The 16290-nt window shown below is 30.7% G+C and overlaps 1 protein-coding gene across 2 annotated transcripts; it reads left to right on the top strand.

Moving 5' to 3' along the window:
* The first annotated feature begins 44 nt into the window (after positions 1 to 44).
* LOC123294739 (titin-like) lies at positions 45 to 16203 on the top strand. 2 transcript variants are annotated; one of them, XM_044875870.1, is made up of 5 exons: positions 45 to 2911; positions 2960 to 13476; positions 13953 to 14225; positions 14288 to 14503; positions 15744 to 16203. In XM_044875870.1, the coding sequence occupies exons 1-5, from the start codon at positions 330 to 332 to the stop codon at positions 16178 to 16180; spliced, it is 14025 nt and encodes a 4674-aa protein (XP_044731805.1). In that variant the 5' UTR covers positions 45 to 329; the 3' UTR covers positions 16181 to 16203. The 2 variants fall into 2 exon arrangements, with proteins under 2 accessions (XP_044731805.1, XP_044731806.1); XM_044875871.1 differs by having other exon boundaries at positions 45 to 10112; positions 10341 to 13476.
* The last annotated feature ends 87 nt before the right edge of the window (positions 16204 to 16290 follow it).

Below are 16290 nucleotides of genomic sequence, written 5' to 3'. Positions count from 1 at the left end.
TTATAAATTTGATAAATTTGGTTAAACAAACTTTAAATCAAAAAGTATTAAACTTAAACGACTTAAAATCGTACACGAAAAATGTTTTACCTGAAAATAGTTTACAAGAAATTATACAAAATGTAACAACAAAACGAAATGATCCTTCTTTTGAAGCACAATTACATTCTGATGAAATTAATTTAGATATTCAAGCAAATGAAATTAAATCACAGATTTTATTCTTAGAAGAATCTTTGAAAGAATCGACTGAAACTGAAGATAAAGAATTAGGAGAAAAACATTTAGCTCATTTGCAAGAAGAATACAAACATTTAATAGAAAAACTAATGCATACCCAAGTCTCACAATTAGCGTTGGAAAAGCTAAAAGATGAACCTCTGGAAGTAACGAATCTCTCACCTATTATTGATCTTATTGAAGCAAAACGAAATTCTTTAACAACTCAACTTAATGAGCTAAACACATTAGAAGGTGGAACTGGTTCAGTTCTTTCTTCACAACTAGATTTAACAAATGATGAAAAAATTGTCATTTTAAAGAAATTGCAAACTCATTTTGCAAATATATCCAAAACAGAGAAATTCGATTTTCTTAATGAAATTTCAACAAATTATAATAAAGAAGAATATGTGGCAAATTTAAATTCGGAAATTGAAAAATTAACATCTGAAATGCATGAAATTAATGTTCAAAAAGTTTCTGTAAAAAATACTGACGAGAAAAAAACGTTAGAAACAAATGAACAAAGCGTCGAGAAAAAATTATTACATGCTAAAATAAAACAATTAGCTATTGCAAAATTATGTGAATTGCAAGAAATTCATGAAGATATAACTGAAGATCTTAAAAATATTGAAACAATTATTCCAAATGTTTTACAAGAACAGGAAATTCTTATCAAGAGTGAAATTGATTACTCAAAACCGAACGTTCAACAAGATTTCCAAATAAGCCAACAAGAAGAACTTAGTGAAATGGATACTTTAACCGAACAACAAAGTAATTTAAGCAAATTAAAAGAACATTTTACTTCTGTTATAAAGAATGAAATTTCAGAAATTGTGGAAGAATTAGCATCTAATTACAAAAATAAAGGTGAACAGTATGCAGAGGCCTTAAATTCCGAAGAGTTACAACTTAAAGATAAGATCAATGATTTGAAATTACAAAAATATAATATCGAACTTCTATCTGATTCTGCATTGGATGAAGAGAGTACTGTAAATTACGAAAATCCATCAGAAAAAGTGAAAGCTATTGATACGGAAATTTCATCAAATGAAACAAAATTACTGACTTCACAAATTAAAAAACTTGCGGTTGCAAAAGTAACAAATATAAATACACAAACAGAAAAATTGGAAGACTTGTTTGAGGACGCTTTATTAAGCTTACCAAATATCATTGACGAAGAAGAGAAACTTTTACAGGCTGCAGTAAAAACAAAAGCTGAGGTGTTGGAATCGGTTCAAACTACGAAACAAGAAGAAGTAAAAGATGTTAGTATCGTAAAACAACAAACTGTTGAAAGACCAGATTTACAAGAAATTGATTCAGTGGAAGCTCAACAAAAGTTGGAAAATATACATAAATTGAAACAATATTTCACTAATGTGGTAGCCAACGATATGTCAGAAATTGTTGAGGAATTAATATCGAATTCTAAAGATGTTAATTATGCCACCGAATTAAAAGTTGATGAAGTTCAAATCAAAGGAAAAATCAATTATTTAGCTAAATGGCAAACGTATAACCTTGAAAAATTATCAACAATTCCTTTGGACGAAGCTGAAGATATCTCTCAAAAAGAAGGTATATTAGAAAAAGTTAACACCCTACAACAAGAAATTAACTTAAATGAAGCAAAATTATTAAAGACTCAAATTAAAATTATGGCATTAGCAAAAGTAGACGAAATTACTGATAAATCAAAACCTTTGGAAGATCTATTCCAAGATGCATTGCTTAGTATACCAAACGTTCTTCAAGAAGAAGAGCAATTAGTTTATATGGCTACTAAAGTAGAGACGCCCGATGTAAAATTCATACCAAAATCGAAGGAATTAGCCGCAAAAAAGAATGCTGTAAAACTTCGAGAACAAATTAAAAACGAATTAAACAGTAGTAATGAAGATATACTTAAACTAAGACAGCATACTACTAATTTCAACGAGGGAGAAATAAATAAAATAGTTGAAGAAGTAGCTTTGAACGCCAGAGATGGAGATGATTATACTAAGCGACTAAAAACAGAAGAAAAACGTTTAAAAGAAAGAATAAAAGACTTGAAATGGCAAAGATATAATTTAGAAAGATTATCCAGCATGTCAACAGATAAATCTGAAAATCAAAACGATATTTTAGAAACAGCGAAAATTTTAGAACATGAAATATCTTACAATGAAGGAAAATTAATGAATACACAAATTAAAAAGATGATGATAGCAAATGTAGCCGAAGTTATTGATCAAACCGAGAACTTGACTAATTTATTCCAGGATGTTCTTTTAAATTTGGTTACTGAATTACAGAATGAAGAATTGATTAGTAAACCTACACCAGAAATTCCTTCTACTGCTGATGGCTCAGTTGCGGCAACGGAAACGAAAGAACAAGAACAACCTAAACCTCTTGACGAAATAAAATCAAGAGATGAAGACAAATCTCAAGCAATAGATCAAATAACAGCTTCTTTAGACGAAACAAAAGCTCCAGAGCATGTAGAGAAAAAAGTAGCAGAAGAAAGTACAGAGAGCAAAGTAACAGAAAACAAAGAAACAGAATCAGTTTTGACTGAGGAAATAGAAAAAATTGCAGACAAATCTCAAACAGCAAAAGATATTAGTAGTCTAAAATCAAAAGAAACAAAAGATATTGTCGTAATCGAACCTGAAAAAGCGAAGGAAGACGATACGAAATCTACAGAAATTATTTCTCCCAAAGAAATTGTTGAAGGTAAACTTCAAGTATTGGAAAAGATGAGAACTGATGGTGAAAAACCAAAAGAAACAATTACTTCAAAAGAAGTCACAATTGAAAAATTCGAAAAGAAGACAGCCGAAGACGAAAAATCAAAAGAAACAACAACTGTTGGTCAATCACCATTAATAGAAAAGAAGAATGTCCGCGATGAGAAAGAAGAACAAACAATTTCTACAAAAGAATGTGTTGAAGAGGAACTTCCAATCTTTGAAAAGGTAGAAACTGGCGAGAAAGAAACAGAAATAATTTCCAAAAAAGAAACCGTTGAAGAAAAAACTAAAGCATCGGAAATGAAGAAAACTGGCAATGAAAAAACAAAACAAACGCAGGAGGAAACAAAAGAAATTGACTTGGATCAAAAACTTCAAAGTATAGCCAAACTAAAAGAACATTTTGCGACTGTAACAAAATACGAAATAGAAGAAGTTGTTGAAGAATTAAAATCAGAAGCAAAAGATACTGCCTATGCTGAAAAATTAGAAGCTGAAGAAGAAAGATTAAAATGCCGTATAGATGATTTAAAATGGCAACAAAATTATTTAGTACGTTTGACAAAAATTCCTTCCGAAGAATTTGATGATGTATCAGAAAAGAGTGATATTGTCAGAAAAGTAAAAAAATTAGATAGAGAAATAACATCAAATGAAGAAAAGCTGTTGGGTACTCAAATAAAGAAGCTTGCATTTGCTCAAGTTAAAAGTAGTAACGAACCTTCGGAAAAACTAGATGATTTGTTCGAAGATGCTCTTTTAAACATTCCAAATATACTTCGAGCGGAAGAAAGAATTCTACAAAATCCATTGAAACCGAAAGAAGATGTACACGTAGTAATCGAGTCGAAAACAACAGAAGAATTGCAGCAGAAACTTTCAACAGGTGACAAATTAGAAATAATAGAAAAAGATTCAGTTACTGAAAAATCTGAAACTAAATTACCAGCAGTAGAAAAATCTAAGTTAGAAGAAAAGGTATCTGAAAAAGGTATAGATCCAGAAATGCTTAGTAAATTAATGCAACATCATGCAACTGTAGCAAAAACTGAAATGTCAGAGCTAGCAAACGAGCTAGTATCGAATGCACAAAACCAGAATTATGCAGAACAATTAGATAATGACGAAGCGCAATTAAAATCTAAAATAAATGATTTAAAATGGCAACGATATAATCTTGAAAAATTATCAGACATTACTTTAGAAAATACTGATGATATAGTTAAAAATGAAAGTGTATTAGAAAAAGCTCAAATTCTTGAAGACGAAATTTTCCTTAATGAAGTGAATCTTTTAAACATACAAATTAAAAAACTAGCTTTAGCAAAAGTTTCCGAAATTACATATCAACCTGAAATTGTCGAAGATTTATTCGAAGATGCTTTATTAAGTTTTCCGGATATACTTTTAGAGCAGAAAAAATTCATTGAAGACATGTCTCAAATATCCGTCACATCACCAGAAATACAAAAATTGAGTGAAATACAACAGATATCAGAAAAAACGAAGGAATTAGAAAACGTTATCAAATTAAAGGAACATATTGCTGCTGCAACAAAAGATGAAATTGCAGAAATAGTCAAGGAATTAACTACTGAAACCAAAGATGATAACTATGCTAACAAATTAAAAACAGAGGATACGAAATTGAAAGCAAAATTAAATGACTTAAAATGGCAAAGGTATAATCTAGAACATTCTATAAAGATGCGTTCAGGACAAGCTGATAACAGAACTGAAACTGATAAAGATTCTTTAGAAAAGCTTAACATTCTAGAACAAGAAATATCACTAAATGAGACAAAATTACTAGAGAATCAAATTAAAATAATGGCATTAGGACAAGTCGCAGAAATTAAGGATGAAAGTGAAAATATTGAAGCGTTGTTCGAAGATGCTCTTTTAACATTACCCAATGTACTTATTGAAAAAGAAAACTTATTGTCCCAAAGTATGCCTGCAGTTATTGAAACATCAATTGCCCTTCAAGAAGCAAAAACAGCAATTCAAGCTGAACTAACCTCTGAAGAAAAGAAAGAAGAAGTCAAAGATAAGACAGAAAATGAAGAAAAAACTATTTCTGTCGAAGAAGAAAAGTTACAAGAGAAGTCAGTTGATAAAAAAAAGGAAAAAGTTACGAAGTTACAAAAAGATAATGAGACCGAAGACAAAACAGTGATTACAAAAAAAGAAGATATTGGTAAAGAAAAACTTGAACTAAAAGATAAAGAAAAACCAGAAATAAGATCAGTTGAAAAAATAGGTGATGAAAAGGAAGTCAAAACAGTGGATAAGATAGAGAAAGGAGATGATAAAAATCAAGTGCAAAGTAAAGAAGTTCTAGAAGAAAAGCAGGAACGAGATAAAGCCACCACCAAGACTTCTGATGACTCTGATGATTTAAAAGAAAAAATTGTTGTAAAGGAAGAAAGTATCAAAGCAGAGAAAGATAAAGTAGAGGATAAATTTGATGAAAAGAAAGAACAAAAAATTGAAATCACAGCAATTGGCAATGAAAAACAGAAACCAGCTGAAGAAAAAAAAGAGAAAGAAATATCGGAAAAAACTCTTGCTAAGACCGGCGAAACTGCTGACGTAAAATTAGAACCAAAAGTAGAAAGTAAAGCAGCGGAAGAGAGCCAAGAACTCATAGAAGATTTAAAAAAAGAAAAAATAGAAGAGAAGGCAGTTGATAAGGAAGAACAGAAAGTTATCGAAGAAAAAAAGAAAACAGATATATTAGGCGAAGAGGTAGATCAAGAAGCCGTTGTAGAAAAGGAAGAACAAGTGGTAGAAAGCAAGTCTGTTGAAGCAGAAAAGGAAAAACTTGCTAAAGAAACAGTTGAAAAAAAAGAGAAACTTACCAAAGAAAAGAAAGAAGAAAAAGTTGCAGACACAGCGAGTAAAGCAAAAGATGTTGATAGAAATATTGAAGCAAACAAAGGCGAAATAAGCGAAGCAGAAGATAAAGAAATATTGATTAAACTACAACAATATTATGAGAATATGACTGAAAATGAAAAGCATGAAGTTGCAAAAGAATTAACAATAAATGCCACCGATGAAGAATATTGTAAACAACTTATCGCCGATGAAGCAAAATTAAAAGCTAAAATAAATGATTTAAAATGGCAACGTTATAATCTAGAAAAATTGTCAAATGTTGCGCTGGAACAAATCGATAATATACCAGACAATGATACAATGTTAGAAAAATTACATATTTTAGCCAAAGAAATTACATTAAATGAAGCTACTCTTCAAAATATTCAAATAAAAAAATTAGCTCTTGCTCAAGTCGCTGAAATAGTTGATAAATCAGAAAATTTGGAAGATTTGTTTGAAGATTGTCTTCTTAATATGCCATCAATATTAGAAGAAGACAAAATTCGTCTTGTATCTCAGCCTACAATAATCTCAACAATTATTTCACAGATTCAAAAAGTTAAAGAGGAACAAATTAAAGTCACACCGTTAGAGGCTATTCAAGATGACTCAGCCTCATTATCGCCTGAGAAAGAAATAGAACAAAAACTTGATAGCATTTTGAAACTAAAAGAATATTTAACGTCAGTAACTCAAGATGAAGTGGCGGAAATAGTAGAAGAATTGAAATCAAATTCTAGCAATGAAGATTACGCTGAACAATTAGAAATCGAAGAAACACAATATAAAGCTAATATTAGTGAATTAAAATTGCAAAAACATAATTTGGAAGAATCTTCGAGTATCATATTTGAAAAAACAGAAAATATTGAATTGGAAGATTTACTTTTAGAGAAAGCAAATGTATTAGAACATCAAATAACACAGAATGAAGCTAAATTACTAAATACGCAAGTTAAAAAACTTGCACTTGCAAAAGTAAATGAAATTGCAGAGATATGTGAAAATATAGAAGGATTAATTGAAGATGTCGTGTTAAGTATCCCTGCAATTCTTCAAGAAGAAGAGCATATGCTTCAAAATGTCATAAAAATTGAAACTCCATTAGTTAAAACTGAAATACCTGTATCGAAAGTTGAATCTTCATTGGCTAAAACAGAAGAATTTATGTCAAAACCGATAGAAGCCCTTATAGAATCAGAAGAACAAATGACAACAGAGGATATCGAACAATTAAATTTACATTATAGTTCAGTAACATCAGCGAAAATAGCCGAATTCATAAAAGAATGGCAATCAGATAACGATGAAATTGCCTACGCAAATAGATTAATAGCGGAGGAAAAACAATTAACTGCTGCTATAAATGAAATTAAAGCACATAAAGTATTATTAGAATCAATTTCCACGTTGCAAAACGGAAACTCTGAAGATTTAGAAAATAAAAGGAATTTGGAACAAATTGCAATCTTAGAACAAGAAGAATTGCTTTTAAACAATAGATTAAAAGATAATCAAATAAAAAAAATTGCTATTGCAAGCGTATATCTGGAAAGCAATGAAGAAGAGGAGAAAGTGGATTTATTGAAAAAAATATTTTTAAACATGTTGAATGTACTAAAAGAGAAAAGCGAAAAATTGAAAGGAAAATCAGAAAATGATAAAGAAAGTGATACTGAAGAAGAAAATATTAAATTAAGTGAAAAATTATTCATGGATTCTAAACAAGAAAAGAAAGAAGATATCGAAAAGAAAGAACAAGATTTGAAGAAGCAAAAAGAAGCTACACAAACCGAAAATGTGCTGGAAAAAACTGAAAGTGATTTAAAAGCAGTCGAAGAAAAATTAATAAATAAAGATGAAAAACTACAAGAGACAAAAGTAAAGGACATAAAATCAAAATCAGACACCCAATCTACAATTGATTTGGAAGTGTCGAAGGAAGAAAGATTTTTAAAACAAGAAACTAGTGTTTCGGTAGAAGATAAATTAGAAAAAACAGTTGAGAAAGAAAAAGATACAACAAAAGACAAAACGGTTAAAAACGATGAGGATACAAAATCAGAATCGGCATCTAAAACAAAAGAAAAAAAAGTAGGAGATAAAGATTCAAATGATACAGACAAAAACAAGCAAGAAGAAATTCTTGAAAATAAAAAAGAAAAATTGGAATTAAAGAAATTGAAGAGTGTAGAAGAAAATAAATCAGAAAATTCAGCTAAAACTGAAGAAAAGATAGCAGACGAAAATAAAGCAATTAAAAAAAGTTCTGCCAAATTAAAAGATGAAAAAGAATCAATTGAAGTTGATAGTCACATTACTCAAGAACAAAAAGAAGAAGTAACCGAAAAAGAAGCAGAGAAAAAATCTGAATTAAGTGAATCTAAAAAGCTTGAAAGTAAAAAGAAAGATGAGCATATTGCAGATCAAGTAATTGAAAAGAAAGAAGAAAAACAAATAGAAGTTTCTATTGAAGAAGAGAAAACGAAAACCGAACAAACAAGCATAATTACAAAAGATGAAAAATCTACTAAATTAGAGGAAAAAGATTCAAAACAACTTGATATTACTAAAAAGGAAGAAAGCAAAGAGGAAGAAGTTGAAAAAAATATAGAAAAAGCAAAGGCCAGGGAATTACTAGATAATAAAACAGAAGTAAAAGAAAATAAGGAAAAAACGGAAGAAAGACAAACATCAATCGAAGAGAAAGCAAGTGAACAAAAAGAGAAAACAGAAAGAACATTAGACGAAAAACAAAAAGTCGAAAGCATTAACAAACAACAAGAGGCACAAAATAAGTTACTTGAAAAGACAGAAGAAATAAAATTATCTTCTGAAACTAGTGATGAAAAGGAAAAAACTATTCAGAAACTAACAGAAACGTCAAAAAAGATAAGTGAATCGTCTTCTGATATTAGCGATAAAAACAAAGAAAAATCAGATAAAAAGACTGATAAAAAGACTGATAAAAAATTATCAGAAGAAGTAATGAGTACCGAGCAGAAAGAGATAACAGATAGTACAAAACTAGAAAGTAATAAGAAAACTGAAGAGAAAGAGGAAAGAAAAATTAAAACACTTTCTGAAATCACTACCGAAAAGAAAGGAGAAATGAAAGTTAAAACACTCAATGAACAGAGCGAAGAAAATCAAGTGAAATCATCTACTGAACTTGCTGCCGAGGAAATAGAGAAAATTAAAGATACATCTCTTGAACCGATTAATGATAAAAACGAGGAAACAAAAACCGAATCACTTTCTAAGTCCATTGATGAGAAAACGGAAGACAAAAAAGACAAATTATCGACAAAACCTTCCGTTGAAAAGATAGAAGAAACAAAAGAGAAAACATCTCCCGAACAACCCGCAGAAACAAAAGAAGAAATAGGAGTGCAGTCATCTACTGGAACATCCGGTAAAGAAACTAAACGTAAATCATTTTCTGAGCCTATCGATGCGAAGAAGAAAGATCAGAAGGGAAAAACATCTCCCGAACCTGCCAAAATATCAGATGAACCTATCGTTGAAAAGAAAGAAGATAAACCAACTTCAGAATCTACTGAAGAAAAGAAAGCAGAAACTCAAGTAAAACCATCTTCTGAATCTACCGAGGAAAAGAAACAAGATGAGAAGGTAGGTAAAAAAACCCAGTCTTCTACTGAAACAGAAAAGAAAGAAGAAATAAAAAGAAAGTCATCTGTTGAAACCAATGATCTTAAATCAAGTCCTGAGCCAATTGATACAAACGAAGAAACGAAAACAAAAAGATCTGCTAAACCTACTGAAGAAAAGAAAGAAGTGCAAAAAGTTGAACCATCCAATGAGCCTGTTGAAGAAAAACAAAGTATAACAATAGCTAAGCCCACAGAAGAAAAGAAAGAAGCTGAACACACTTCTAAGCCTATCGATAAAAATAAAGAAGAATCGAAAGTTGAACCATCTCCTAAACCTACTGATGAGAGCAAAGAAAAATCTAAATCTAAAACATCTCCTGAAAGTACAGAAGAAAAGAAAAAAGAAAAGAAAGAAGACGCAAAAGTTGAACAAATTTCTAAGCCTATCGTAGAAAATAAAGAAGAGTCGAAAGTTGAACCATCTTCTAAACCTATTGATGAAAAGAAAGAAAAATCAAAAGCTAAAACACCTCCTGAACCTGCGGAAGAACCAAAAGTCGAACCAGCTCTTAAACCTACTGATGAAAAGAAAGAAAAATCTAAATTTAAAACGTCTTCTGAATCTACAGAAGAAAATAAAAAAGAAAAAAAAGTTGAACAAACTTCTAAGCCTATCGTAGAAAATAAAGAAGAATCGAAAGTTGAACCATCTTTTAAACCTATTGATGAAAAGAAAGAAAAATCAAAAGCTAAAACATCTCCTGAACCTACAGAAGAACCAAAAGTCGAACCATCTCCTAAACCTACTGATGAAAGCAAAGAAAAATCTAAATCTAAAACATCTCCTGAACCTACGGAAGAAAAGAAAAAAGAAAAAAAAGAAGACATAAAAGTTGAACAAACTTCTAAGCCTATCGTAGAAAATAAAGAAGAATCGAAAGTTGAACCATCCCCTAAACCTACGGATGAAAAAAATCAAAAATCAAAAGCTAAAACATCTCCTGAACCTACAGAAGAAAAAAAAGAAGATTTAAAAGTTGAACCAACTCGTAAATCTACTCATGAAAAGAAAGAAAAATCATGTACAGAAGAAAAGAAAGAAGATGCAAAAATTGAACAAACTTCTAGCCTTGTTGATGAAAAGAAAGAAGAAACGAAAGTTGAACAATCTCCTAAATCTACTGATGAAAAGAAAGAAAAATCAAAAGCTAAAAAATCTCCAGAACCTACAGAAGAACCAAAAGTTGAATCAACTCCTAAGCCCACTGATGAAAAGAAAGAAAAACCGAAAACTAAAACATCTTCTGAACCTACAGAAGAAGAAAAAGAAGTTGTACCAACTCCTAAGCATGTTGATGAAAAGAAAGAAGAAACAAAAGTTGAGCCATATGCTAAGCCTATTATAGAAAAGAAAGAAGAATCTAAAGTTGAACCAACCCCAAAACCTATCGATGAAGAGGAAGAAAAATTAAAAGCTAAAACATCTCCCGAACAAAAGAAAGAAGTTCCAAAATTAGAACCAACTTCTGAGTCTGTTAATGAAAAGAAAGAAGAAACAAAATTGGAATCATCTCCAAAGCCTATTGAGGAAAAGAAAGAAGAAACAAAAGTTGAACCATCTCCTAAATCATCTCCTGAACCTACAGAAGAAAAGAAAGAAGAGAAGAAAATATATCCAGAAGTTAAATCAACTCAAAAGTCTGTTGATGAAAAGAAAGATGAAACAATAGTTGAATCATCTTCTAAGCTTACTGACAAAAAGAAAGAAGAAAGAAAAGCTGAACCATCTCCTGAACCTATTGAAGAAAGGAAAGACAAATCAAAAGCTAAAATATCTCCAGAACCTACAGAAGAAAAGAAAAAAGAAACGAAAGAAGACGAAAAAATTAAATCACCTCCTACGCCTATTGATGAAAAGGAGGAAAAATCCAAATACAACGCATCTCTTGAATCTACCGAAGAAATAAAAAAAGAAATGAAAGAAGACGCAAAAGTTGAACCACCTTCTAAGACTATTGATGAAAAGAAAGGAGAAACGATAGTAGAAACTAAATCTTCTCCTGAACTTACTGAACAAAAAGAAAAAATTTCAAAAGAAAAAACATCACCAGAACTGACTGTAGGCGAAAAAGATGAAAAAGAAAAGAAACTGAAACCTAGTTCCAAATCTAGCGACATAGACAATGATGATCAAAAAAATAAATCAGCCGTTGACAAGAAAGCTAAATCACCGCCTAAACCTAGTGTAAAAAAGAAAGATGATAATAAAGAGAAAAAATCAGAGGTAAAAAAAGATGAAGAAAAATCAATGTCCTTAAGTAAAGAATCAGAACTTAAAACAGATAAAGATATTAAATCGAAGTCGGCGCAAGATGATAAGTTCGATTCGAAACATTCCAAAACACTTGATGATGACAAAAAAGGAGATAAAGAAAATACAATTGAAAAGAAAAAAGAAAGCGAATCCTCAGTTTCTTCTAAATTAGATGAAGTTAAATCTCGTAGTGAACATATTAAACGGAAAGAAAGCATAAGGTTACTTGAAAAACAAGACAAGGACACTAAAAAAGAAACTGTGGTACAAAAAGAGGAAATTTCTAAAGTAGATACAACTAATCGAAAAATAGAAGATACAAAACAAATTATGAAAGATACATCACGCAAGGACTCATCAACATATAAGTCAACCATTACCAAAAAAGATCAACAACTTGAAAGTAGTACGCAAGAAAAGGATACTCTCATAAAATCCACTGATGATCAAATTCAATCGTATACTTCGACAAGCACTTACAGGCAAATTTCAAATGCAGATGTTGCAGATAAAAAGGCAGGAATTGCAGTAGGTCGTGATAGGAAAACTACCGACGCATACCAAAAAGATACTGAGATAAGCACTAAACGATTTGGTGCTATTCCCAAACGTGTAGAACCCTCAAAAGACATAAGCAGATTAAAAGTTGAAGTTCCCACTAGTAATTGGGAATCAAGAAGCCTTGCTTTAAGCAATAGACAAGCATCGCCTTCAAAACATTACCATAAATATGATAATATTATTAAAGATACTGAAATTTCACGATCGTTCAAAAATGCTGATGAAATTAAGAAGGGATACAAAACAATAATTTCTGATTATCAAACGGGATCAAAAGTATTAAAACAAGAAAAACAATTACTTTCGTCACTATCGGATTATTCAAAATCTGTGTCACTAACAAGTGCTACAATCTCGCCTAAAACTTACAGCGTTGAACCTTTACTTTTTGCGCGTGATAAACCAAGATCGAAATATAATGGTAATCTTTATTCACATACTAGCTCGGATAACTCTTATCAGGCTTTACGAGACACACGTAAAACACACGATCGTATACAAAATTTAATCAGTTTATCAGAGTCTGTAACAAATTCGCTAATCTCAACAAACACAATTACGTACAGTGACTATGAAAAATGTAGCAGAAAAAATAGACATGCAATTCGGGCTAATTTACAAATATCAAAATATAAACCATCAATTGATCTAAATTATTATGATGGGTATAATCGAATTTCACAAATTAATCGAATAATGGATTTCGAACCATATTATGATCACTATTTCAAGTTACCAATGATGTCTGCAGTTTATAAATCGAATATTGAACGATCTTATCTTTATCCACGCCGTTATGAAGTAACTCTTTATTGTGGATTTTTAAGACGACATGAAACTATTGTAAGGGGGTATAATCGTTATAAATATGGTGGACATAGTTATCCAAAAATTATAAAGCACGATGCTGATGAAAGTTTTAATTTGAATGCTGTTAAATTCAGTTGTTATGAGAATTGTCATTCTTATGAAACTTGTCGCCATCAACCAGATGCCAGATCGTTGGTGAATACAACCACAGGTAAATTGGTATTAGGACAAAAAGGGTATATGGAAGTATGTCCTCTGAGGTCGCAACATCGTTCAGTTAAATGGAGGAGTCCTGATTCCGACAAATATTTAAAAGGTAAGAAATATTGGCTGCACATAAAGTGTTTCAAAAGAATTATTCTTTTTTATAAGGTTATTTGCCACTTTGTTTATGAGGTATTATAAGGTATTGGTCAATTGAGTCTGTTGGATGGAGTTATAAAATATAAGTACCTTGTTTTGCTTTAACAGTTTCTGCATACATTATGTAAAAGGGGGTAATTATTTTGGCTAAGACTCTTCAAGTTGATTTTCTTTAACGCATGAGTTGCGACAACATCTCAACACGTCTCCCAGCCTACAAAGCCGCAAGCGCTAGGAGGAATAAGTACCCATCTTTACTAAAAGGGTTCGAAAAATTACAACGAAGAAAGGATAATCGATAGGGACGTTACGGGTTAAAACACGTAAAAAGAACTTTACGTATAATTTCTCTTTAACGAGATAACGAACTTTTTCATACTCCCAGTTTATTTCATCATGCGTTCTTACAATTTAATTTTAATTTTATAGGAGATGCAGGAACCGATACAATTACAACCAGAGTACGTTCAAGTTTAGTTTTTGTAAGTGTTAAACCTAAGGCTAGAGCAAATTCAGATCATGACATTCCCAAAATAAAAACGCTGAGATCATGCACAAGTACTTCCAAACATTCAAGCTATTACCCAAGACTTCAGAAATCAACAACATTGTTTATTTCACAACCAGATTCTTTAATATCAGTTGCACCAGGACAAGATATCACTGTATCGTTTGAGATTAATCCAGATTCCAATGCCAAAGGTATTTTTTATAAATTTAAATACAAAATTATTTTTAATATTTATACCACGTTATTGTTTTAGTGAACTGGACTAAACGAACAATTGATGTAACAAGGAATCCTAGATTTAGGACGGAATCATTTGGAAATGTTACGAAATACATACTTAAAAATTCAAATTACGATGATATGGGCACGTATTGTTTATCCGCTGAAAATAATTATTCAACCAGTAAGGCATTTGTAACGGTTACAGTTGATAATAATTGTATCTATAAAAATACAACGTATTATAAGTGTAAGTAAACAAAAAACCCCAAAATATCTAAAAGATTACTTAAAATTTTCCACCCTGTATTCAAACTGTACTTTCTGTTTTCTCTGGTTAAACTTACCGTACACCCAAAGGAAATGCTACACCCATTTAATATAACTATCACCAATGTTACACCAATGTTAATATAACTATCTATTTACTTTGCGTTACAACCAAGCCAGAATTGAATTATAGATTTTCGACGACCCAGATGATACACTAACTAATAGAACTCCATAAACCATGTAACAGTATTAGAGGTAAAGGGGGTTGGTGTTGATGTAAAAAATAATTTTCTGTTTTTAATTTATTTGACTATTAAAGTAATATTAATATCTTCTAAAAACATTCCTGAAATTCAATCGAAAAATTGCGCTGCGGATTTTTGTCGATATCTTAGAAACTATGCTCTCATGTCATCAACTCCATTTTTTTTAATTTTTCAAGTCTAAATTACCTTATTTAATGAATTTGATCGGAATTGAAAACAATTACTAAATTTTGCCGAAGTTTTTTTTTTAATTTTCCCTTGAAAAAATCACAAGCAACTTTTTATTTTGCAATGTCATAAAATATAAGGGAATTTTAAGCCAAAGAATTCAAAAATTGGGTTCATTTAAAGATACATCCCACCCCTGGGCAAGATCGCACAAATTTTTGTTTTTAGCTTCTTTAAGTAAGCTTTAAACAATGCATCGAACACAGTTTTTATAAAGATTTGTTGATTATCTCTGGATTCAGGGGTATAAATCTAACGGCTCTCCACTAAAATAATTGTTTAAAATAATTAAAACTCAAAAAAACATACCTAAATATTCACCTTATTGTTGGATATCTTCTAAGACTTTTTGATATTTTAAAAATTTTTCCGATTTCCACAATAATTCCCGGTCAATCATATTCTCTGTTAATTTCCAATTTTTACGGTTTATGACCATTCTGTAAGTTGGATCAATGCATCTTGAAAAAAATCCCAACAGGGAAGTTTTAGTCGTTCTACGTCTCTTCTGACTTTGACAGAATCATATAAGTGAATTTTCTTATAACATAGCATTTGATTAAGAGATATCCTTGCCTCCTAGTAACAGGTTGCTTTCAAGGTGAATCCTGCTTTCAAGGTGAATCCTTTACGTCTATGCCAGGAATCCTTTGTTATTCATTATCGTTACTTTGTTTATATAGTCATTCTGATAATTTCATCAATGTATTTTTTTAATTTTAGTATTAAAGAAACATAATTTACCAAGTATTGGATCAAGTAGAACAATGCCAACATATTCAAAACTTCAAGATATGCAACTCACTACATACAAACCAACGAATGTTATTACTTCATATTCCATGGTACCTCCAATCTTTTATACATTACCACATAACACAGTAGCAGAGATTGGTGAATCAGCACGGTTTCAAGTAACAGTTGGTGGGTATCCATCACCAACTGTTACATGGACAAAAGATGGACTTGTAATTGGTCGTAACTCAAAAAACAGAGTTATAGAAAAATTTAATACCAAAGTGTTGGAAGTAACACTCATAGCAGCTGAAGATGCTGGTATATACACAATAACTGTACAAAATGAAGCAGGACGAGCTTCGGCATCGGCGAGATTAGATATAATTACTATGAAAAATAAACCCTATAATTTACGAATGTAATAAAAAGTTTTCCGTGTAATATTCCTGATATTATTTTCATTTATTATTTTTTCATTTAATTTATTATTTTATTATTTTATTGATTTTTATTATTTATTATCAATATTTTA

Source organism: Chrysoperla carnea, chromosome 3, assembly GCF_905475395.1.
Source record: "Chrysoperla carnea chromosome 3, inChrCarn1.1, whole genome shotgun sequence".
NCBI classification, from domain to species: Eukaryota; Metazoa; Arthropoda; class Insecta; order Neuroptera; family Chrysopidae; genus Chrysoperla; species Chrysoperla carnea.
Note: the sequence above shows the minus strand (reverse complement) of the source record. Positions and strands in the feature narration are given on the sequence as shown.

What these genes read in the sequence shown, in the direction of transcription:
- LOC123294739 (XM_044875870.1), top strand. Translation starts at nt 330, where the DNA reads ATGCATACCCAAGTCTCACAATTAGCGTTGGAAAAGCTAAAAGATGAA. An exon ending in CCTGAAAAAGCGAAGGAAGA is followed by an intron (nt 2,912 to 2,959) that starts CGATACGAAATC and finishes AATTGTTGAAGG; the next exon opens with TAAACTTCAAGTATTGGAAA. An exon ending in AAATACAACGTATTATAAGT is followed by an intron (nt 14,504 to 15,743) that starts GTAAGTAAACAA and finishes TTTTAATTTTAG; the next exon opens with TATTAAAGAAACATAATTTA.